The sequence below is a fragment of the Grampus griseus genome (assembly GCF_964374135.1).
Source record: "Grampus griseus genome assembly, chromosome: 7".
Taxonomy (NCBI): Eukaryota; Metazoa; Chordata; class Mammalia; order Artiodactyla; family Delphinidae; genus Grampus; species Grampus griseus.
This window is the reverse complement of record NC_139001.1, coordinates 8295394-8319928: the sequence shown is the minus strand read 5'-3', so window position 1 is coordinate 8319928 and position 24535 is coordinate 8295394. Positions and strand designations below refer to the sequence as shown.

The window sequence follows — 24535 nt, the reverse complement described above, 5'->3', positions numbered from 1 at the left end:
GGGCTCGGGCGCCACCCCCGGGAAATGGGTAATTGCCGCCCTGCGCGGGGCTGAGGGCTCGGCGCGCGGCCGCGGGGATGGAGGGCCGGGGGCGCCGAAAGGGTTAAGGTACCTGGGCCAACGCCTACCCTCCCGGCCCCTCCTCCGGCCGCGGGGAAGAGGAAAGCCTCGGCGGGGGCGCGTCCCGGCCTCCGCCCATGCCCGCCCCCGCCCGCCCCCGTCCCGGTGCCCACCCCGGTCCAGGTCCCCGCCCGCCGTCCCCGAGCCGCGGTGCCCAGAGCTGCGATCCGCGCGCCCGGCTCCGCCGCCGCCCTGGACCGGGCCGCCATGTCTCTGTGGTGAGTGGGGCCGTCGGGCCGGGGGACCCGGGCTGGGGGCGCGGGGAGGCATGCCCCGCTGGGTGTCCCGGGCTGGCCTCACTTTCCCGGGCACAGATGGGCTGGCACAGCGGTGGCCGGAGATGCCCGGCTCTGCGCGACGCCTGCACCGGCCGGTCGGCGACCGGGTACCGCGGGGCCCGTGCGCTCAGCCCTCCCCGGCGGCGCCTCTGCTCCCTTACGCCCGGGCACCGAGGCACGCACATCCACTCCCGCACCCGGGGAGTTAGCGACGCAAGGTCTCGCCGGCAGCTGGGTCCCGTCCTCCATTCTGAGGGCCTCCTGCGTCCTGGGCGACCCCCGTCCTCTACCCTCAACCCCCGAGTGGCTCTCCTTCCTCCTGGGGAGCTCGTGCCTCCCGCCTGCCCACCTATCCCCTTCTCCTCTCCTCCCGTTGGGGGCTTTTTCCCCACAAATGAAGTGGGCTGGTGCAAGTGGAACCAGCCTGGAGTGGAGGGGGATGACCCCCTCTGTACTTCCTCCAGTCCGGCCTCCCGACCTGGGGTGTGGACGGCTTTGCCGAAACCCCCAGGGCGGGAAAGCCAGCCCGGAGCACTCCGCTCCCACCCCCTGGGAGGATCCGGTCTTGGGTCACATCCCTGTCCCAGCACCTGAGAGGATCCAGTCTTCCTCCAGGAAATCTTGGGACCCCATGGAAAATTGCTGTCCATGGGGCTCAGCCTTCACTCGCCCCGGGTGCCTGCCGCCTAATCAGCCGGTCCTGAGGCCACTCCAGGCTGCTCTACCTGGTTCCTGTCTCACCACTTTACAGTCTCTCTCCCATATCTCCCCTCTTGGCACTCAGGGCTTTTCTGGCCTGCCCCCCACCCACCGCCACCGGAGTCCCCAGCTCCTATGTCTCCACAGGAGAGTACATGGCAGGGGGCCTGGCCACCCCCAGAGTGTGAGCTGAGGAGAGAGGGTCCTGGGGTCCAAGGGCTCAGGGTCCAGGGACTCAGGGCCCTGGCTCTGGCTCTGCGAGCACTCCTGGAAAAGAAAAAACTGATTTCTGCTTCCGAAAGGGGTATGGTGAGGTTAACTTGTTATGAGGGACCCAGGAGAGTGGGGATACAGCTGCGAGTTGGGGGACTTCACCTCTCCTAGTGGGCGTATGGGGGCAGTGGGCATGCTGGGAGATGCTCGCCCCATTTTCAGGCCTCTGTCGACCGGGGGACGGGGGAGGGACAGGTTTCTTCAGGTCCCAAGTTAGAGCCGACTCCCCAATGTCCCCCACACTTTTTGAGCAGGTGTACTCTCTGATGGTTCACCAGGCTTGCACAAAGCAAAGGGGGTGCCTGGGGGAGAGGTGGGGAGCAGGGCAGAGGTCATCCTCGGGGAATCACAGCATTCCCCCGACTCCATACCCACTGTGTGCCCGGCACTGCAGCTAGCGCTCCAATTGCATGCTATCCTCATTTCGGAAAAGAAGAAATCATGGCTCAGAGAGGTTAAGGGAGACCCACTGGACCTCTCCATTCAGCTTGTAATTAGCAGGACCAAAATCTGAATCCTAGCAGCCTGACTCCACAGTGTTTGTACTTAAGCTCTGTGCTGTGTGGCTCCCCTGGTCCTGGAGGAGGGAGGTCAGGATGAGAGAGGAAGCAGGACCCTCCTCTGACCGCTCAGGGGCCCAGGGACTTGAGTCTGTGCCCAGGGTCCACTTGCCCATCTGGGACTGCACCTCTGTACAAGGGGACTGACTCATCCTTTCTTCTCTCCTCTGTACCACCCTCTCCCCACCTCACTACCCGCCCCCCCCCCCAAGGAAGAGAACCATCTACAAGAGTGTGTGCCTGTCGCTGGCCCTGCTTGTGGCTGTAACAGTATTCCAGCGCAGTCTGACCCCCAGCCAGTTTCTGCAGGAGCCCCTGCTACCCACCCTCGGGTTACAGAAGGCCCAGAAACCAAGCGGACACCTGGTGAACCCTGACAGCTTCTGGAAGAACCCGAAGGATGCGGTCACCCTCACACCCATGGTTTCACGGGGGCCCCAGGCCTGGGATGTGACCACCACTAACTGCTCAGCCAATGTAAACTTGACCCACCAGCCCTGGTTCCAGGGCCTGGAGCCACACTTCCAGCAGTTTCTGTTCTATCGCCACTGCCGATACTTCCCCATGCTGCTGAACCATCCAGAGAAGTGCAGCGGCGACGTCTATCTCCTGGTGGTTGTCAAGTCCGTCATCACACAGCACGACCGCCGCGAGGCCATCCGCCAGACCTGGGGCCGCGAGCAGGAGTCGGCGGGCCGGGGCCGCGGCGCCGTGCACACCCTCTTCCTGCTGGGTACAGCCTCCAAGCAGGAGGAGAGGGCCCACTACCAGCAGCTGCTGGCCTACGAGGACCGCATCTATGGGGACATCCTGCAGTGGGACTTTCTTGACAGCTTCTTCAACCTGACCCTCAAGGAGATCCACTTCCTCAAGTGGCTTGACATCTACTGCCCCGACGTACGCTTCATCTTCAAGGGCGACGATGACGTCTTCGTCAACCCCACCAACCTGCTGGAATTTCTGGCTGACCGGCAGCCCCAGGAAGACCTGTTTGTGGGTGATGTCCTTCAGCACGCTCGGCCCATCCGCAGGAAGGATAACAAATACTACATCCCCGGGGCCCTGTACAGCCAGGCCAGCTACCCGCCGTACGCAGGCGGAGGGGGCTTCCTTATGGCCGGGGGCCTGGCCCGGCGCCTGCACCACGCTTGCGACACCCTGGAGCTTTACCCCATCGACGACGTCTTCCTGGGCATGTGCCTGGAGGTGCTGGGTGTGCGGCCCACGGCCCACGAGGGCTTCAAGACGTTTGGCATCTCGCGGAACCGCAACAGCCGCATGAACAAGGAGCCCTGCTTCTTCCGCTCCATGCTCGTCGTGCACAAGCTGCTGCCTACCGAGCTGCTTGCCATGTGGGGTCTGGTGCACGGCAACCTCACTTGCTCCCGCAAGCTCCAGGTGCTCTGACACCGGGCGGGCCGCCAGGGTAGGCTAGGGCGTGTGCCCTCGAGCCCCGGAAGGCATGAGGCTGCAAGTGCGAGGCCAGGGCACAGCCTTTGGTCTCCGCGGGGAGGCGGAGGGGTGGGCCTTACATGTCCCCAGGTGTGGTGGGGTGCAGGTAGCCAGAGCTGAGGCCCGGGAACGTTTGGAACTGCCCGGACTGGAGACAGTCCTCTGGGGAGCGAGGCCACTGGCCCCTGGCAGCCCTCCTAACCTGGGTCTGTGGCCTGGCTCCCTCTGACCCGGTGGGAGGCCCTGGTGGCCTCTGGAGGAACCCTGTGCTCAGGTACCTGGGCTGGACCTGCCCCTGGATGGGTCTGCGGCTGCCCTCTCACCTTCACGGAGAAGATTCTCCTTCTCCTGTGAAATGCCTCAGTCTCCCCACGGGCCCAGGCAGCCCTTTCAGGAGAAGCTGAGCCCTGTGCAGGCACACAGGCCCTCTCACGCCCCTGGGTCTCCTGGAGACTGAGCCGCAGAAGGCCCTCAGCACACCCCCGCCCCCTGACCTACCTGGGGTCTGGCTGCCCAGTCTACTCCCAGTTGGCTTCACTCCTAGCTGCGTCCTGTGATGCTCCCTCCGGCTCCCGTCTGTCTGGAAGCATGACCGGCCACTCTGACTACCTCAGCGATTCTCAGAACCTCTGGATGGGCTGCAGCCCCACCTCACCCCCTGACGCAGGGCCAAAGAGCAGTGCTCCGGCCCCAGCAGTCACGGTGCTGCCCACCCAGCCCAAGCCGAGGGCCCTCCTGCAGCCCCGTGAGGCCTGGCTCCCCAGCCGGAAACCAGCCGGTTCGACCCTGGAAGTGGACATTCCTTTACTAATGTGAAGTTTTATTTATGAAGAATTTGGAGGGAGAAGGTGCCAGGCCTCGGGAGAAGGTGGTGTTCTTCCCTCCACTTCCCTCATTTCAGCAAGACACGACCTGCCTCGGCCACTCTTCCACCCACAGCCACAACCCTGCCCCGGCACCCCCGTGCCCGTCCCAGCCCTGCTCCAGAACCCTGCCCGACCTGCACGCCTACTTCTGCAGGGCCTAAGCAGACCAGCATTCGCCCCTGTGAAGGGACGGCGTGGCCCTCGTGAGCCGCCCCACTCAGGTTCAGGGGTCCCTGGGGGTGGCTGCAGAAGGATGCCACCTCGTATCAGGATCGAATCACCTGGGAAAAGATTGAGGGGTCGACTCTATTTTCTCAATAAAAGGGGACTGATTTTCTTTCTGGTGTGAAAGTTCCTGTCGCCATCTCCGTCGGAGGGCCTGTCTGGGGCCAAGGTTGCTGGAGATTTCTGAAGACACAGCTCGTTCCTTGTTCTTGGCTGGTGGGTACACAAGGACCCTTTGAAGGACCTGAGAGGGAGCTGAGTGCCAGGATGAAAGCAGAGTCAAGAAAGATGCCCCCTGGGTGGGGAGCGGGGTGCAAGAGAGGCCTGCCACCCGCAGAGTGTTCCCAGCGAGCGCCAGGCCAGAGCCGCCCCGAGGCCGGCGCTGCAGCGAGTGGGGTTGGGTCGGGGGCGTGCAGGGCCTGGTGGGCTTCCTGACATTCCTTCAGCCAGCCTGGAGCCTTGGTAAGGTTGACAAGCGGCACTGAAACGGTGCCTGTGTGGGGTCTGGTGTGAGCGGGACCGCACTGTGCAGGGAACCTCGGCCTCAACTGCATACTTCCAGGCTGGCGAGGGCAGCCACCAGCAGGAGAAGGGGCACTGGGGCTGTAGTGGGCAAGACAGCAGCTCCCTGCCTGCGCCCAGTGGGTCACATGCCCCGAGAGGGTCACTTACTTATTAATGTCCACGCTAGGACTGTCCTCCAGGTGAGTGAGAGGAATGGCTAGATCCTAATGTAATACGCTGTCTTAGAATGTTAAGAATTTCACGACGGCACAGCAGAGAGTTAAACTGGGCACAGGGCCCTTCTGAGGCGGAGCCTTGTGACTGTACAGGTCGCTAGCCCTGTTTGTCCATCCCTCACCCTCTGAAGCCAGGGGCTGCAGAAAGCAGGGAGGGGCTCTGGGGTCTCTGCCTACCCAGGGCTCAGTCCAGCGAAGCCAAGAGACATGGAGGGACATCCAGGAGACGGAGGTGGAAGGGCCACTGGACCCAAGGCCCAGGTGGGGGTCCAGAGGCAGCCTCTCTGTTCAGCTGCCACCTGAAGGATGCTGGGCAGGTGGAGGGGAGACAGGTGGGTGCATGCCGAAGCAGATAGGAGCCCCTCTGCAGTGCGGGGGGCTGCGGTGGGTGAGGCTGCAGGTGCTGGAACAGGGCTGTGAGAGGGGAAGGCTGCTGGGGACCTCAGGCCTTCTGGGTTGCAGGAAGGTGTTCAGACTTGATCCTGAGAGAGAGGTACGAGGAGCGGGGCGGGGGCCCCTGGCGGCACACCCCTTCTTCTGGGCTCGCTCTTTCTCCAGCTGAGCCGCACGCACAGGGAGATCTCAGTGGGAGCAGCAAGTTCCCAGCATGGGAACTTCCTCAGGCTCTGCCCCATGGGGACCCTTGTTCCTGACCCCATTTCAAACCTCAGGGGCCCAGGCTGGGCTGGCAGAGAGGGCTGGGAAAGGGGCGGGGCGCCCGCGTTAGCACCGCAGAAGGAAGGGAGGAAGTGCGGGGAGCCCACCTGAAGGGGCTGGTGTAACAGGACCCCCAGCACAGGGCGGGGAGCACCTGCATCTTGAAGGAGGAGTGGGCGCTCGCCTGTGGTGGAAGGGGAAGGAAGGACAGTCCAGGCTGGGAACACGTGCAGCAGCCCAGAAGTGCAGAAAAGTGGGGCATCGGGTGGGCAGTGCTGGAGATGGGAGGAGCTGGGCGGGGTGTCCTGGTGTTGCACCCCACAATATCTTTCTTCAGTCTTTAGCCGAAAATGGTATTGAAGGTGGTGGCTTGGGCCATTTCGGAAAGTTTTCCTGGGTATCCTCCGTGCATATAAGAGGTATGCATGTTATTTAACTTCTGTTTGTTTTTCTCCTGTTAATGTGTCTTTTATTATAGGGAGGAGTCTCCACCCACAACCTAGAAGGGTAGAGGGAAAATTCTCTTTCCTCCCTACAGAATGCTACCTCTCCCTTTTGGAGCCCACCCACTCCTAAATCGTCTGGACCCTCAAGGACATCCTTAGTCCAAAGTGTGTTCCCTGGAAAGTCTGAGCCGCCTTCTTCAGCTGCTGCCTCTCCCCCGACACGGTGACACGGTGACACGGTCCCCCGCACCCCAGTCCTGTGCACTCTCAGGCGTTATCTTCCTGGCAGAGGCTGTAGCGGGGCGCACGCTTCAGACACAGAGTGATTCTCTTAATCACCCTCGCTAGCGCTGTCATCCTTCCCCAAAGAGCAGAAGAAGCAAGCTAGGGGTGCTGGGTCCCGAGACTCCCAGTCGGCTACACAGCCTCCTGGGGAGCCCCACAAACGCACTCAGGTTCTCTTTGTCCCTGGGAAGCAACTTTCCAAGCCTTCCCTGACAGTAAATTTTAGTCACTCCTCAATCAGATCCTGGGGAACAGGTAGGGGTGGGGGGAGGTGGGTCTCAAACCCTTTCCTCCCCAAGGGCCCTGAGCTTCAAATGCAAGACACTTCCCCTCCTCCCCAGCCACCAGCCCTGCATTCCTAGGGGCCTTGGGAAGAGGGAGCTTTGTCAGGCCACAGAAGGTCGGGCAGTGGGTGCTCTCTTTGCCACATTTACATAACTAAAGAGACCACTCAAAGAAACCTCCCCTTAACAAAGAAAGCCTGTTCTGAGGTGACTTACTCTGTCCACCTAAGCTAAGAAGCAGGGAGGGAAGCTTCTGGAACCCTGTTATATACGACGGTCAAGTGAAGCAATGGAGGCTCCCAAGAGTAGGGTCCCACAGGTATCATGTGACAAGGCACTACTTGAACTCGGGTCTCTGCACCTAACCCCTCACCCACTAACTTCCATGTGTATTTGTGGGGTTTTGCCCAAAAGCCCCAAAAGTAGAAAAATGTGATGTCCCATGAGTGATTGGAAATTGGGTATTTTGGGTTTCGGGGAGCCCAGCAGTATTAGCACTGTAAGAAGTCTTTTTTCCAGGTAGTTTTTTCAAATATTGTGAAGAAAAACTTTTCTGTTTCAGTGAAACACTATGCACTGTTTAAAGCACAGCCCCCAAGCTGTCTGCTTCTAGCCCAGTTCATGATCTTGGAGCTATTCTGCACCTTTTTTTAAACTCACAGGAAGTGGGGGAGGGATAAATTGGGAGTTTGGGATTAACATACACACACTACTATATATAAAACAGATAAACAACAAGGACAGCACAGGGAAGTATATTCAATTTCTTGTAATAACCTATAATGGAAAAGAATCTGAAAAAGAATATATCTATATATAGACACACACACAAAACTAAATCACTTTGCTGGACACCTGAAACTAACACAACTTTGTAAATCAACTATACTTCAATTTTAGATCTTTTTAAATAAAAAATTTTAAGAAATACATTGTAAATATAATAATAAAAAAATCGCAGGAAGCGAGAGCTTCCATCAACTTCGCTCCCCCCTATGGAAAAACCAGTTTTGCCTCCGTTTGCAATTCAATTCCTTCTCTCCATATAAATTTGTACTTTTTGACAAGTCTCCTGTGAACCAGTTATAGCATCCACTTGTCCTCTTATGAATAAAATAAATCTTTACCTCGCGTTCATTTTTATACCTGTAGGAGTTAGGAGTTTCTTTTTCTGAAAAGTATCTTTTACATTTGCTTCTATATTAAAACGAATACAGACACATTATGGAGTAGAATGCAATTTTTGCGTATATTTCTGATACAAAACTTGCATCTCGGAATAAATGTTACACCTTCCAGGTGAGCCTGGAGCTCAGTCCTTTCCGGAGGGGCTCAGCCCCGCTGCTCATCTGAAAAGCAACCTCCCCCCGCCCTCCCCGCCCCCGGGAACTTTGGAAAAACGCTTGCGTCCAGGGCCCAACCCAGGCCGGTTACATCCGAAGCTCAGGGGCGGGCGCTAGTCTAGGTGTTTTAAACAGTTGGCCAGGTGACTCCGGCGGGCGCCCCGGCGGGGATTACCTGACCCTGCAGAGCCGCAGGTGACCGCTCAGGAATCTCCTCGCGCTTTGCTTTTCTCTGGTGCCGAATCTAACAGGAATGCCCGGAATTCCTGCTCCCGCCCCAGGCTGGACAAAGGGTGCGGGCGTCGGAGGGCGGTCAGCCCAACCCGCGACCCAGAGGCCATCGCTGAACCACCTGGGCTTTAGTGGGGACAATCGCGCTTTGCCGTCGGAGGTGGGGGAGGCAGGGGTGGGTGGTGGCGGAATCCACCAGATCCCGGGGACCTGGTTAGGAGGTGAGGAGCGCGGCATCTTCCGGTGAGACCTACCTGCTGGCCCGTGACGCGGCCGTAGAGGGGCGAGGGGCGCACGGCTGCAGACAGACCCCTCTGCGCCGGCTCCGCAGCAGCGGGCCGTGGGCGGGGCCCTGCGAAGATCCAGGGCGCGGGGCGGGGCCGGAGGGCTGGAGGCGTCCGCGGGGCCAGAGCGATGCCAGGAGAGGGCGGGGAGCGCCCCCAGCCGACCACGTTGGACATCGTGACAATGAGGGGAGGGACGATTAGCTGTTCCGTGAAATCTGTAACTTGGAATACTTGTAGCCCAAGTTATCCGCGGTACCTAAGGCCATGCGTGCCTCAAAAATGCCAGAAATCTCCACGCCAGACTGTATAATAGGAATTGTTTCCTTGTAGTGGGATTCCAGGGGGTTTATCCTTTTCTTTTAGCTTATCTGTATAAAGAAGGCTTTCTACCCTGAGCGTTTGTCACTTAGTTGAGGGGTAAAGTTTAGGAGATACACGTAGGCCAATATTCGGACAGACACGGTGGACTTGGAGGGAGGGAGATGGCCCCCTCAGGGCCACCTCGAGGAATGATTCTTGTTTTACCCACTAAGCATGAGTGCAGCCTCTTGACAGAAATCGCCTTGGCCCGCCCACCCTCAGAGGCCTCCTGAGGTCAGAAGGAAGGCCTTAGATACCTGGCAACAGTTTGCTGTCCTTGTAATTGTTTACTACCTAAGCTCGCCTAGACAACTGATACAATAATCCGCATGCTATAAAAGCTGACGTATAGCCAGCCTTGCTTAGGATAAGTTTGATTGCAAAGGACATAAAATTCAGCTCAAGCTGGTTGAAACTTCATTTTTTTTTTTTTTAATTTATTTATTTGGCTGCGTTGGGTCTTGGTTGTGGCACGCGGGATCCTCATTGCTGCGTGTGGGACCTTCCTTGTGGCATGTGGGATCTTTTCAGTTGCGGCATGCATATGGGATCTAGTTCCCTGACCAGGGGTCGAACCCAGGCCCCCTGCATTGTGAGTGTGGAGGCTTAGCCACCGGACCACCAGGGAAGTCTCACGCTGGTTGAAACTTTAAAAGCAATTTGCTGGCTCACATGAGTGAAAGGCCAAGGGCAGTCACCTTCAGGGTTGGTCTGATGCAGCTGCTCATCCAGGATAAAGGCACAGTGCAGCCTCCCCACTTGCCAGATCTGCACTCAGGTTGCAAAAGCTGCATGTTGACCACCATACTGAACCCATGCAAATGGTCTGCAAAACTTCGAGGCAGGTCTGGAAACAGCTGACCATACACCATTGCCACCTGCAGTTAGCTGAAACCAGCTGCTGGTTGAAAGGTCAGACTCAAATCAGGCAGCCCAGCACATCCAGACCTAGTCAAACATTTCTTACTAGATTTGTTTTATGTAATTTGAACCTATGTTCTTTGGCACTTAAAAAAATAGAGAGTTACTGATAAAAATGTGTCTTTTATAATGAAGACTTATGAGCCATTGTGAATCACAGTACACTCAGCATCCCCCAGTGATGTCCTACCTGCTCCCAGGAACCTTCATATTTGATGAGGTTTCACTCTTATAACTACAGTGCACTGTATGTCACAGTTGACCTTAAAATAGGGAGATTATCTGGGTGAGCCCGATCTAATCCCATGAGCCCTTAGAAGCAGAGAACTTTCTCTTGCCAGCAGGAGAAATTGGAGAGATTCAAAGCAGGAAAAGGATTCCACATACAATAGCTGACTTGGAGATGGAGGTGGCCAAGTGACAAAGTGTGAGGGCAGCTTCTAGAAGCTGAGAGCAGGCCTTGGTTGGCAGCCAGCAAGGAAGTGGGACTGAATCAAAGATTCATATCAAAATCTGTACCATGCTCAGCACGTACGTCCTTTCTGCACAAGAAAATTTTACCACAGAAATTACCCACAAAAGTAAACCAAATGACAAGAACAATGACAACAATCCTAGCCTCTTTCTTAAATAACTGTGTGCCAAAGAGAAAATGAAAACTATAAAGGCAGATTGTTTTGAAATCAGGGCTACCACATAATTATGTTTGTGAAGATAACACCAATTTATGTCATTATGACTTCAAAGGTGTTAGGCCTTGGCCCTAAAGCAGTTGAACATTGTGAAATTTAATAACTTTAAATGCGTTCATTATCTACGAAAAAAATAATACAAATAATTGAACTAATATTTCAACTCAAAATTTCAGGGAAAGAACTTTAAAACAGACTAAACCTGGAGTTCCCTGGTGGCCTGTTGGTTAGAATTCGGAGCTCTCACTGCTGTGGCCCGGGTTCAATCCCTGGTGGGGAACATCCCACAAGCCACATGGTGTGGCCAAAAAATATTTTTTTAATGAAAAATAAATAAACAGACTAAAGCAAAGCCAGAAAAAGGAAACAATAGAGACACAATAAAAATGAAAGTTGGGCTTCCCTGGTGGCGCAGTGGTTGACAGTCCGCCTGCCGATGCAGGGGACACGGGTTCGTGCCCCGGACCGGGAAGATCCCACATGCCGCGGAGCGGCTGGGCCCGTGAGCCATGGCCGCTGAGCCTGCGCGTCCGGAGCCTGTGCTCTGCAACGGGAGAGGCCACAACAGTGAAAGGCCCGCGTACCGCAAAAAAAGTAAATAAATAAATAAAGTTGAATTTAATGAATTTGAAAGCAGTAGAATTGATTAAATAAATCCAAAAGTTGTTCCTTAAGAAAAAAAATTGACGAATCAAGACCACCATGAGATATCACCTCTCACCTGTCAGAATGGCTGTTACCAAAAAAACAACAAATAGCAAGTGTTGGCGAGGAGGTAGAGAAGAGGCAGCACTTGTGCACTGCTGGTGGGAATGTAAACTGATGCAGCCACCATGAAGAACAGTATGGAGGTTCCTCAAAAATTAAAAATAGAACTACCATATGTCCAGCAATCCCACTTGTGGGTATGGAGACCATTTCTCTGTTCCTCAGAAACCATTTGATCCAACAAATTTACTTCTAGGAATACACCGAACAGAATTCAAAGCAGGGACTCAAACAGATATTTGTTCATCAGTGTTCATAGCAGCATTATTCACAATAGCCAAAAGGTGGCGAGAGCCCAGATGTCCATCAAGATGAATGGATAAACAAAATGTGGTATATGTCCAATGGAATAATATTCAGCCATAAAAAGGAATGAACTTGCAGGACTTCCCTGGCGGTCCAGTGGTTAAGACTCCATGCTTCCATTGCAGGGGGCACGGGTTTGATCCCTGGTTGGGGAACTAAGATCCCACATGCTGCACAGCATGGCCAAAAAAAAAAAACAAAAAAAGGAATGAACTTGCTACAGAATAGTACATGCTACAACATGGACGAAACTTGAAGACATTATGCTGGGTGAAATAAATCAGACACAGAAAAGACAAATATTGTATGAGTCCACTTATATGAGGTCCCTAGACTAGTCAAACTCATAGAGACAGCAGAATAGAGGTTACCAGGGGGTGCGGGGAGGGAAGAGTTTGTGTTTAATGGGCGCAGAATTTGTGTGTTGGGGATGATGAAAAAGTCCTGGAGGTGGATAGTGATGATAGTTGCACAACATTGTCTTTGTACTTAGTGCCGGTAAAGTGTACACTTTAAAAAGGTTGAAATGGTACATTTTACCACAATAATAGATGAACAGTAGATAATTTTTTTTTTTTTTTTGGCTACTTTGGGTCTTCCTTGCTGCGCGCAGGCTTTCTCTAGTTACGGCGAGCGGGGGCTACTCTTCGTTGCAGGGCACGGACTTCTCATTGCGGTGGCTTCTCTTGTTGTGGAGCACGGCCTCTAGGCGCGCGGGCTTCAGTGGTTGCAGCGCGTGGACTTCAGTAGTTGTGGCACGCGGGTTCAGTAGTTGTGGCACGCAGGCTCAGTAGTTGTGGCTCGCTGGCTCTAGAGCGCAGTCTCGGCAGCTGTGGTGCACGGGTTTAGTTGCTCCATGGCATGTGGGATCATCGTAACATAACATCATCTCTATCCCCTTGTATATCTCCTCTGAATTTCCAGAATCCCTTTCCAGTATGTTCTAGGCTGAATTCTGCCCATGAGGGGCACCCTCACCAGATTCAGAAGGCTGAAGGAAGTAGAAGCCATTCCTCTTGAGAAGCAGCTATGGGTAAGCAGCAAAAATCATCGCTGGTGTCTTTCCTTAGCTTCTGGGGTCCCCCTTGCAAGACCCCCACTTCAGTGCTGTGGGCAGCTGAGACCCTTAGTGAAAGCTTCCAGCAGCTCCAGGTGTCCTCCTGGGGAACCCCTGCTTTGGTCCTGCTGGCACCTGGGATCATTGGTGACACGTTCCCTGCCATCCCCTCACTTCCAGCGGCTTCCTGTCCTTTCCTCCCCCAACCCCTCCAATGCTTCTGCAAGTCTCCATTTCCCTGTATTAATCTCTCTCTACTTGAAATACCTGGAGTGGCTTCTGTTTTCCTGATTAAACCTTGACTGATACATACAGTACAGCTTGCATATCCTTGTTTGTGCTCATGAACCCATGGGCCACTCTAACTGTAGCATAAATTCCTGCAAGTGAAATTTCCAGGTCAATTTAAATTTTGATAGTGTATTATTCAGCTAGTGTTGCCATAACAAAGTACCACATGGGACTTCCTTGGTGGTCCAGTGGTAAAGAATCCACCTTCCAGTGCAGGGGACGCAGGTTCAATCCCTGGTCAGGGAACTAAGATCCCACATTCCGCAGGGCAACTGAGCCCATGCACTCTAGAGCCCGCGTGCCTCAGCTAGAGAGCCCGCGTGCCGCAACAAAAGATCCTGCATGCTGCAGGGAAGATCCCAAGTGCCGCAGCTAAGACCCGACGCAGCCACATTAATTAATTAATTAACTTAAAAAAAAAGTGAAGTACCACAGACTGAGTGACCTGAACAACAGAAATTTATTTCCTCACAGTCTGGAGGCCCATAGTCTGAGATCACGGTGTCAGCAGGGCTGGTTGCTTCTAAGGCTTCACAGGTGTGTCCAAATTCCTCTTCTTATAAGGACACCAGTCATAGTGGAGTAGAGCCCACCCTAATGACCTCATTTTAATTTTATTACTTCCGTAAAGACCCCATCTTCAAATACATTCATGTTCTAAAGTACTAGGAGTTATGATTTCAACATATGAACTGGGGCAGGGGACAACCCGGCCCATAACAGATAGCGGCTACCAACTAGCTCTCTCCCCAGAGATTTACCAAACTACATTCCCTACAGCAACGCACAAGTGAGCCCCGTCCCCGCACACCTGCTGACAGAATGTTAGCAAACTTGGTGATCTTTGCCAATCTAATAGGTAGGAAAGGTACAGAGTGTTGTTTTAACTTGCATTTCTCTTACTCTAAGCGAGGTTAACAGCTGTTTCCTGAGTTTATGACTCATCTGTGTTTCCTTTTCTGAGAATGGTTTGTTCTCAAACTTTGTCCATCTTCCTATTGGTGTATTTGTCTTTCTCTTATTGATTTGTAGAAGGGCTTCATTAAAGCCATTTATCCAATATGCTGTGCAAATATTTATCTTTCAATTTTGTTCATAATTTTTCTGCAATGCAATGATATTTTATTTGTATGTAAATTACCCATCTTTTCTTTTATGGCTTCTGGGTTCTATGCCATCCTCAGAAAGTCCTTTCCAACTTTGAAGTTATAAAACAAATTTTCCCATAGTACTTTATTTCATTTTATTTTTTGGCCACGCGGTATGCAGGATAGTTTCCTGACCAGGGATCCAACCTGTGCCCCCTGCCGTGGAAGCGCAGAGTCTTAACCACTGGACCGCCAGGGAAGTCCCTCTTCTAGTTCTTTACTATTTCACTTTTCACATCGATACTTTGATCCACCTGGAACTTATTTTAACGTAAGCCACGAGGAACAGTGTTTTCTCTCGGCAGGTATTTATCCAGCTGCCCCGACATCAGTCTGCCTTTCCTGCACCAACCTGAAGTGCTCTACTTATTATCTACGGAGTTCTCCCGTGCCCTTGGGTCCCTGCCTTTTAGTCCACAAGGAAATGCAAGGACTCATGGGGGAGCGCCTCCTGCTTAAAATGGAAGGCCCACCCTCCCTCCTCAAAAATCATCATTGGTGTCTTTCCTTAGCTTCTGGGGTCCCTCTTGCAAGAGGGTGCAGCCCCTGCACCCCTCTGAGAGCCCACCTTCCCAAGCCCCTCAGGAACACTCTATTCTGTGGTCAACATCTAAGTGTTGCTTCCCTACCCCCTCTCAGTGGTCGTCCAAATGGACTCAAGTCTCTCACACATTAAAAACAAAAACCCTCCTTCAATTCTGTGATCCTCTTCAGCTACTGCTGTCTTTACTCTGGCCCTCAGACCCCAGGTCTCTGAGAGCATCAGCCACTTACGGTCTCTCATTCCCATCTCCTGTTCACTCCTCAATCCACTGAATCAGCTTGCACCCCCGTCAGCATAGCGTCGGGAGGGAAGCGAAACTCTGGGCCATGCTCGGTCCTCTGCTCTGTCCTCCCAATTCTGAACCACCACAGGCTCAGTCCACATGGAGCAGGATTCTGGCTGGACAGGACGTGGCTCAGGATATCCACGTCCACATAGAGCCCAGGACAGGGAGGCTGAGGGCAGGAGGTTTGGGAGGTAGCCACCTGTCGCCCTTTCACAAGTGACCAGTCGGCAGTCTGGGTCTCTCCACAGATGCTGCAGTTTGCTTGAAGCTCCTGAAGAACCAGTGGGGTCTGCAGGGGAAGTGCCCGGTGGTTGCTGGGAGGGTGGCATACAGCACTTCCCATCAGTGGACCGGGCCCTGGGTCCAGCCACCTGCATCAGCATTTTCCCCATTGCCAGTTTGCAGCCTGGAGAAGACTTGTGGGGTCGCTTACAAAGCGGAATGTGCTTATGAAGTCAGAATTGGGGTGATCGCCCAACTGAGGGGCAGAGGGCTGAGGTCAGGAGCTGTGTACTAAGGAATTGGGCCTCCCCAAAGAGAAAGATCTGGCCTTGGTCCCTTTGTCCTGGCTCCTGGGAGGGAACTTCCAAGGCCTTGGAATCTCCCAAGTAACAGGAGATTATTTGTTATTCATGGTGGACCCCTGGACCACACCAGATATTTTATTCTAAGAAAGTGACTTATCATGTGATATAAGCTCATCCTCCAGGGATAGGAGGTGGGTTGGAGACTATGTGGGCCCTGATTCATTCCTACGTAATGAAACCCCCATCCAAATGAAATGGAAACAGGACCTTGTGGTCCTTGCCCCCCATGTCCTCTGCGTGCCTTTTGCCTGTGGAAAAACTTTAGCCAAAGAACAAGTTTAATCAGAGAAGTGAGAACATGCAGAAACAAAGGAAAACAGTCAAAGGAGACCAAATAATAATAGTTTGGTCATTAAACAAAGTCAAGGACGTTTAGTTCCTCCTCAGGGGCTATAGATACTATTCTGAGCCGTATCCTGCGAGCTGTGTTATAGATACTGAAAGCCCCACCAGGTGGAAGAAGTTAACTACATGATGGCCAGACTGTAGCCATGACATAAGCTGCCACAATTCCAAGAACAGGCCTCAAGGCGATGGGAACAGACCAACCCTGGAACTGAAGATTAACTGTACTTAAAACAATCAAGATGAAAAAAAAAAAAGCAATCAAGATGAAGCTTATCAGACCACCGATGGCCAATTTCAAGATGACTGTCAGAGCTGACTGTGCTGTTTCTGCATGTAGCCCCCAGCCTCTGTCTATAAAAGCTCTTGCCCCCTGATTGTCAGTGGGGGAGTCGGCCTTTGGATGGGAGTCCGCCCTCCCCTCCAGTTGCCGACATCCAAAAGAAAGCAAAATTTCTTTTCCACCAACCTGGCCTCTGTATTGGCTTTTGAGCGGCGAGCAGCCGGGCCCCACTTTCGGTTACACAAACGCTGGGCACGGAAGCTGAGTGATCTTTCCAGGCTGGCAAGCCTCAGTGTGCATCCTCACGCATCACGGCTGGGAGGGGTGACGCCACGCATGGCTCCACAGGGACAGGATGGGCAAAGCTCACGTTTGGACGCCCCCCAGACTCCACCTTATGCTTCTCTCCCTATGACTGGTTCTAATTTGTATGCCTCCCTGTAATAAATGTGGCTGTGAGTATAATAGTTTTCAGCGAGTTCTGTGAGTCATTCCAGCAAATGATCAAACCTGAGGGTGGTTGTGAGGACCCTGAAATTTGTAGCCCCCAGATCTAAAGTAAAGGCGGTCCTGAGACCCCTGAACTTGCAGCTGGTGCCTGCAGTCAGGGCAGTCTTGTGGGGACTGTTCCTTCAGATAGTCCAGTTGGCCGAACTTGTTGCAGCTAGTGTGAGAAGTCTTGGGCAGACGTGGCAGTCTGGAGGGCTCTGCCCTTAACCTAGCAGCTTGGCTACCTCCCAGGCAGGGCTGTTCCGTTCCTACATTTTCCCAGTGGGGCCGCTACAAGTGGCCAACATGCTATCTGACCTTCTCTGTGGCCAGGACCCTGCCCCTAGACTCACAATCCCTGTTGTCTTAGAGCAGTTGTAAGTGTAGGGCTGGAATCTTTTACTTTTTGTCTTCGCTTTGCCTGATCAAGTGAGCTTGACACAGGGGAGGAGACTGAGGGAAAGACTCGGGGTCGGGGGTTCCTGAGCCCCTTGAAGTTGCTTGCAAGATTCTATGGTTATGGACCTACCGTATAGCACAGGGAACTCTGCTCAATATTCTGTAATGACCTAAATGGGAAAAGAATTTGAAAAAGAATGGATACATGTATATGTATAACTGATCACTTTGCTGTACACCTGAAACTAACATAACATTGTTAATCAACAATATAAAAAAATCCAATATAAAATTTCAAGAAAGATTCTATGTGTATGGTCTGTGGATTTTTCTGGAGAGGATCCACGGCTTTCCTCAGATTCTCAAAGCAACACTGCAGGTGCCAAGACATGAAGCGCATACAGATCCATCTGAGATTCACCCTGGGCACGTGGGCAGGTGTCAAGATGCTAACAAAACACCAAGAGGCTCCAGGAAAGAGATCAGAGGAGGCCTCTGAAGACAAATATGTCCGCTTGGGGTAAAGTCATATCCAAAGATTTCATCTGATAATTCCTGAGCCATGGGTCTTGGGAGGTGCACAGTTGCGATGTTGGAAAGAGTGTGAACATGCAGTCTCACGCAGGGGGAAAGGCAGGGTTGATCCCAGTTGGGTGACAGCTTTTCCCCGGGCTGGAGCCGGAGATGGAACAATGGGTTCTAGGGAAAATGTGCGGATCTCCCACCTCACACCGGGGACTGGGGGCTGATCGTTCAGGAATGGAACGTCACAGAGCCAGGGCCAAAAGCAGGGCCGCCTCCTTACCCAAGAGTGGTGGTGTTGAGACAAAGGTTCTGGCAAAGCTGAAATCTGAGAGTGGGCAAGGTAAGGTGGGGTCAGCTCAGCCTGGAAAAAGCATTGTGCAGGTCAGTCTAGTTACCCTGCGAAGCTCAGTTACAAAATGGGCACGAGACCTACAATAGAGGGCGCTATCGTGGGGTCCATGGAGCCGTGCGTAAGGGAGTGCCAGCCACTGGAGGTGAATTCGGGCCCAGCCAAGAAGGACCAAGGTCCAGCCCCACAGCCTGAAGATGCCAGAAGCAAGTCCTCGTGTCCCCAGGACCTTAAGCTGAAGGGCACGGTGGCCTGGACAGGATGCATTACCAGCCCCGCTTTGTAAGGAGCCTGGCCAGGCAGACCGATCTCACTTTCTAGGATGGTAGAGTGGGCCTGTGTGCACAGACAGGCAGCCAAAGGGTCCTCCCAGGTCCGATGAACCAGGGCTTATTGGTTAATTTAACAAAAAGACAAAAGGTGAGCTTGTCCAGACAGAAGGAGGTTTAAAGCCACAGATAGAACAACAGATGAGTCAAGACAAATGGCGTCTGGGGATTCCCTGGCGGTCCAGTGGTTAGGACTCTGTGTTTCCATTGCAGGGGGGCACGGGTTCAATCCCTGGTGGGGGAACTAAGGTCCTGCAAGCCGTGCAGTGCAGCCAAATAAATAAATAAACAAAACGAAATAAAGCCAAATGGTGTACGACCCCTGGGGACACCAGCTTTATCTTCTCTTTTCTTCCCCCCTCCCCCCTCTAAACTAGACTGCATCCTGAATTCTAGTTTTCTCCAATATTTGGCTACCACTCTTCCAACTCACGTTTCCAATTTTTCTCCCACTTTTGACTTGGCATCATCAAGAAAGAGAGCTGCCCTTTTCCTGAAGCCCCACCAAGTCAACCTGAGAAATCTGACGTCCACCTGAGACAGCTGACAATTGCCCCCTCGTTAGACATCCTCATCCTCATGCCTGTTGCTGTGGAAACCACTCAGAAAGTTAACCTGAACGCAGCATCAGAGACATTTCAAACTGCCCAAGATGCTTTGACCCTGACATCTAGAAATCCTCCCGACTGGCAGCAGTCAGGACTCAGACCCCGGGTTGATCATGTGCTCCAACCATGAACCTTTGTTTATTTTATTTTTATTTTTTATTTTTTATTTTTTTGCGGTATATGGGCCTCTCACTGTTGTGGCCTCTCCCGTTGCGGAGCACAGGCTCAGTGGCCATGGCTCACGGGCCCAGCCGCTCCACAGCATGTGGGATCTTCCCGGACCGGGGCACGAACCCGTGTCCCCTGCATCGGCAGGCGGACTCCCAACCACTGCGCCACCAGGGAAGCCCAACCATGAACCTTTGTTTTGCTTTAAGGAGAGACTGGTTTCATGAGATGGAGCCATCTACCAATTCAGCTTCTGGGCCTTGAAACTTCGTACAAGGAGTTTTAAAGGCGGGACTGTAGAGGAAAAAAATTTGCCACCCCAAAATGTCTCTTGAGCATGCGGATTATTTCGCATCAAAACCATCAAGATGCCGTTGTACCTTCTGAGGGAGGGACCTTGGAACTGCTCCAGCCAAACTCCCCTCCTTGCAGGCCCCTCCTCCTCAGCACTGGAGGCAACCAGTGTTTTCCGGATGCGATGGCCCAGCCTTGGGGACAACCACCCCTTGAAGAAGAACTGCAGGCGACATGCTGGGTGGGGCCAAAGCAGCAAAGCACTCGGGACTCCTCCTCTGGCCTCTTTAGCGTCTATGGGACCCTCTCTGCCTTCGGCCCACAGCACCTGACTGCCACGGTCATGTGGTCCTTCTCCATGAGCCTCAGTTCAGATGTGGTCTTAACCTGGGGGCCATGAGTTCAGGGGAGCCATAAACTGGGATGGGAACAAAACCCGCATCTTCATTTTCACCGAGCCTTAAGTTTCCTTTAATTGTAAAAGTGGGCAACAGGGCTTCCCTGGTGGCGCAGTGGTTGAGAGTCCGCCTGCCGATGCAGGGGACACGGGTTCATGCCCCGGTCTGGGAAGATTCCACATGCCACGGAGCGGCTGGGCCCGTGAGCCATGGCAGCTGAGCCTGTGTGTCCGGAGCCTGTGCTCCGCAACGGGAGAGGCCACAAGAGTGAGAGGCCTGTGTACCGCAAAAAAAAAAAAAAAAAAAAAAGTGGGCAACAAACCACAGTTATCTTAGCGGTTCTGTGACTGTCACTCTGTCAGTGAGGGTTTTAAGCAGAGAAACAATCAGTAGGAGGTACAGTTAATTCTCATTCTTTGCGGTAGTTATGTTCTATAAAATCGCTGCAAACACTGAATTAGTAAACACTGAAACATTGCTCCTGGGGGAAATTTCATCAACCGATCAATATCCAACCTTGCTTATGTGTGTTTCTGTTTAAAGACACCTAATTTCATATATATGTTGATTCGTTAACATTGAACTCAGAGCCAACATCGCTATAACTCAGCTGTGAACGAAGCTCGTGTAACACACATATTTTCTCCTTTAGGTTCACGATACACAGCTTAGGACACTAGACAGCACTTCAGCGCTGTGCATGGGGGCCATTTCAAACAGCAAAATCACCAACCAGAAGGACAAAAATGGTAAAACCATGGCACTAAATGTACTGTCAAAAGGACCCTTGCTTGCAGTGTGAGAGCTGAACCAAGAAGGCAGGTCGCCTCACTCGACCTCCGCTAGGAACACGCATGCTGGATGCCTCACAATTTTTGTCTCTCTGTACGTGTCCTGGATGACCGTGGGAACAACCTCGTATGGCCACAAAAGCACCATGAGTATGGATTTGGGGGTTACAAATAAACTTTAGTGAGTGGTTGAATTTGCAAATACAAAATCCAAAAATAATGAGGATCACCTGCATATATTAAGAGATTTATTGTATTGTGAGGAATTGGCTTTCAGGATTATGGGGGTGGGCTCATCCGAAATCCACAGGGCAGGCTGTCGGGAAGGGCAGACTGGAGCTCTCGGACAGGAGCAGACATACACGAGCAGAATTTCTTTGGGGAATCTTCCACTCTGCTCTTAAAGTCTTTCAACTGTCTGAATTAGGCCCATCCAAATTATCTAGGATAATCTCCTTTACTTAAAGTCAACTGCCTATGGTCTTTCAGCCCATCTACAAAGTATCTTCCGTGCAACACCCAGTTCAGTGTTTGACTGAAGAACCAGGGATGGTAGCCTAGGCAGGCTGACACATCAGAAGACCATCAAAGTCACCGAAAGAAGTCACGTTACAGGAGTGATACTGAAGTATGATAAAGACAATGTATTATCCGGTTTCGCTTTTAATAGCGAGCATGACAGAACACAAAAGCCACAGTGTTTTCTGTACTGAAAAATTCTTGTGAATGGAAGGATGAACCAGCAAAATGGAAATGCCATGGGACGTCTATCCCTTCTGAAAATGCATTTAAAGATGGTGGGGTGGGGGGTAAGGGTGTTGTGTAAGCAAAGCTCAATTCAAAGAAGCTGGAACCAGGGAGAGCAGCTGGGTGCTGTGTGACCACCTAGAGGGGTGGGATAGGGAGGGTGGGATAGGGAGGGTGGGAGGGAGACGCAAGAGGGAGGGGATATGGGGATGTATGTATATCTATAGCTGATTCACTTTGTTATACAGCAGAAACTAAAAAGAAAAAAAAAAAAGCTGGAACACTTCCAGCACTTGGATTTGCTATTTCACAATAAGCTTTTATTGGCACATCCTCCAAAATTGCTCCCAGAGAAAAGTCTCCCACGCTGTCGGGGGGACATGTTACAGTGCCCTGGCACATGCACAGAGATTATCCAGCTGCTTTTTGGATTGGACCAGAAGAAAACACTGGAAGCAGGTTCCTTTTCACATGGTGTGATATGTTCTAGAATAGATGACATTTCTTTTAACATTTTGAAGCAGGTCGCTGGGGAAACAGCAGCTTCACTCTCCCCACTGTGGGCGTGCTGGTGCTACCAAAGAATTCTTACTTTCCGAGTGGCTTTTGCAAACTACAAAGGCTGTGGACATTTTGAAAGCAGTAAAAAGTGTCTTTGCCAAATAAAACTTTGCCTGGGAAGAAAAGCTTCATTCTCTATCCAGCTGGACCTCCTGCAAATCTGATTTTGCAAACTTGGTGATAAAACTCTCCACGTTGTCATCACTCAACGCACGGGCAATAAAGACTTTTGTGACATCTCTGAAAGATGTTTTGTCAACTTTCATAAAAGTCATCAACTTCATCAGAAGCAGGTCTCTCAATGACTGCATTTGCAAACAGCTTGTCAGGAAATGGGAACGCAGTCCGTGAAGTGCTTCTCACTGGCTTTCAAAGGACAAGTGCTCTGTTCAGACTAACAGCAGAAGTCTTATTATTTTCTGAAAGAAAAAGAAAGGCCACTTCTGGAAACACTTTGAAGGAAAAACTTTTATCCTCGGGTTGGCTTACTTGGCAGGTGTTTTTAACTGTATGAATGAGATGTCTTCCTCTTCGAGGTCCCGGAGTCACCATTTATGCTGCTCCTAAAAAATTTACAAACTGGGACAATAAGGAAGGAGAATATAGTACCAATGACATCTTTGCAAATGATCCCGGGCTGGGGACGTGCTCTCTTAGGACAGAGAGCAGACACAAAATGCTCTAACAATCTCTTTGCAAAGAGAAATTTGCCAACACCTGGCAACATTTCATAACTCTTTCAAAAGTTATTTCAGTCTTTAGGGAATCAAAATTGAACCATGAATCCACAATTCTTTTCTTCCTGAGATAATGTGTTCCTGAATTTTGACCTAGCTAAAGATGAACTCATTTTTCTTAGGACAAAAATACTTATGACGAGTAGAGCTTAACTAAAAAAGCCTTGAAGAATTCTGGTATTCTTTGAGAAAAGCCTGTCTTCTCCTAGTAAAGCAAGCCCTAGAAGCTTAGATATAGATCTCTGCAAGTCAAGATTTTCAGGACTTATAACATTGAAAAGGAAAACGAATCAACCAGATGTACAAGCACCTGCTGCTTCACCTTGCACTTCTATGTTACGGAGAGGGCATCATTCCTTAAACCTCACGAACCAACCTCTGCTAGCTTTCATACTTTTCTTTCGCAGCTACCTCACCTCTCTCAGCCTTCATAGAATTGAAGAGAGTTGGGGCCTTGACCTGGATTAGGCTTTGGTTTAAGGGAATGTTGTGGCTGGTTTGGTCTTCTATCCAGACCACCGAAACTTTCTCCACATCAGCAATAAGGCTGTTTCACTTTCTTGTCATTCATGTGTTGATGAGTAGCACTTTTAGCTTCCTTCATGAACTTTTCTTCTGCATTCACAAGTGGTGCTGGAGGTCTTACCTTTCAGCCTGCCTCAGCCTTCGATGTGTCTTTCTCGCTGAGCTTAATCATTTCTAGCTTTTGATTTAAATTAAGGGACATGTGACTCTTCCTTTCACTTGAACACTTAGATGTCATTGTAGGGTTATTAATTGGCCTAATTTCAATATTGTGTCTCAGGGAATAGGGAGGCCCAAGGAGAGGGAAAGAGACGGAGGAACGGCCGGTAGGGGGAGCAGGCAGAACACACACCTTTATTGATGAAGTTTTCAGTCCTATGTGGGTGTGGTTCGTTGTGCCTCAAAACAATTACAGTAGTAGCATCAAAGATCACTGATCACAGGAAATTCCCTGGTGGTGCAGTGGTTAGGACTCCTCGCTTCCGCTGCAGGGGGCTCGGGTTCCATCTCTGGTTGGGGAACTAAGATCCCGCATGCCGCACGGTGTGGCCGAAAAAATAAAAAAGGCAAAGATCACTGATCACAGATCACAGATCACCACCACAAAAATAATAATCATGAGAAAGTTGGAAATATTGCTAGAATTACCATTGAAAAGTTTGAAATATTTCAAGAATATGACACAGAGACACGAAGTAAGCAAATGCTGTTGGAAAAATGACGTGAATAGACTTGCTTGACACAGGTTGCCACAAAACTTCAATTTATAAAAGATGCAACATCTGCAAAGCACAAGTCAAAGCACAGTAAAATAAGGTGTGCCTAGGGAGTTCCCTGGTGGCCTAGTGGTTAGGATTCCGGGCTTTCACTGCCGTGGCCCGGGTTCCATCCCTGGTTGGGAAACTGAGATCCCGCAAGCCAGGTGGCATGGGCCCCCAAAACAAAAAGGAAGCAAGATGTGCCTATACCGTTTACATTCTACCAGCAATATATGGGTTCTAGCTCTATATCCTTGACCACACTTGGCATTGTCAGTAGTTTTAACTTTAGCCACGGTGGTGGGTATGCAGTAGTATCTCAGAGCAGTTTTTTTTTTTCATTGCAGTTTTAATTTGTATTTCTCTGATGACGAATCATGTTGAGCACGTTTTTATGCGCTTTTTTCCTAACCAGATATCTTCGTTTTTAAAGTGTCTGTTCAAGACTTTAGTCTCTTTATTGGGTTGTCTTTTATTACGGATCTTTAATCCTTTATCATTTTGAAAATACATATGTATTGTG

General features: G+C 51.5%; 1 protein-coding gene across 1 annotated transcript; it reads left to right on the top strand.

Moving 5' to 3' along the window:
• Nucleotides 1–266: 266 nt before the first annotated feature.
• Nucleotides 267–4585, top strand: B3GNT7 (UDP-GlcNAc:betaGal beta-1,3-N-acetylglucosaminyltransferase 7). Its single transcript, XM_082658597.1, has 2 exons — nucleotides 267–338; nucleotides 2143–4585. Exons 1-2 carry the CDS (start codon nucleotides 328–330, stop codon nucleotides 3335–3337), a joined length of 1206 nt encoding a protein of 401 aa, XP_082514723.1. The 5' UTR covers nucleotides 267–327; the 3' UTR covers nucleotides 3338–4585.
• The last annotated feature ends 19950 nt before the right edge of the window (nucleotides 4586–24535 follow it).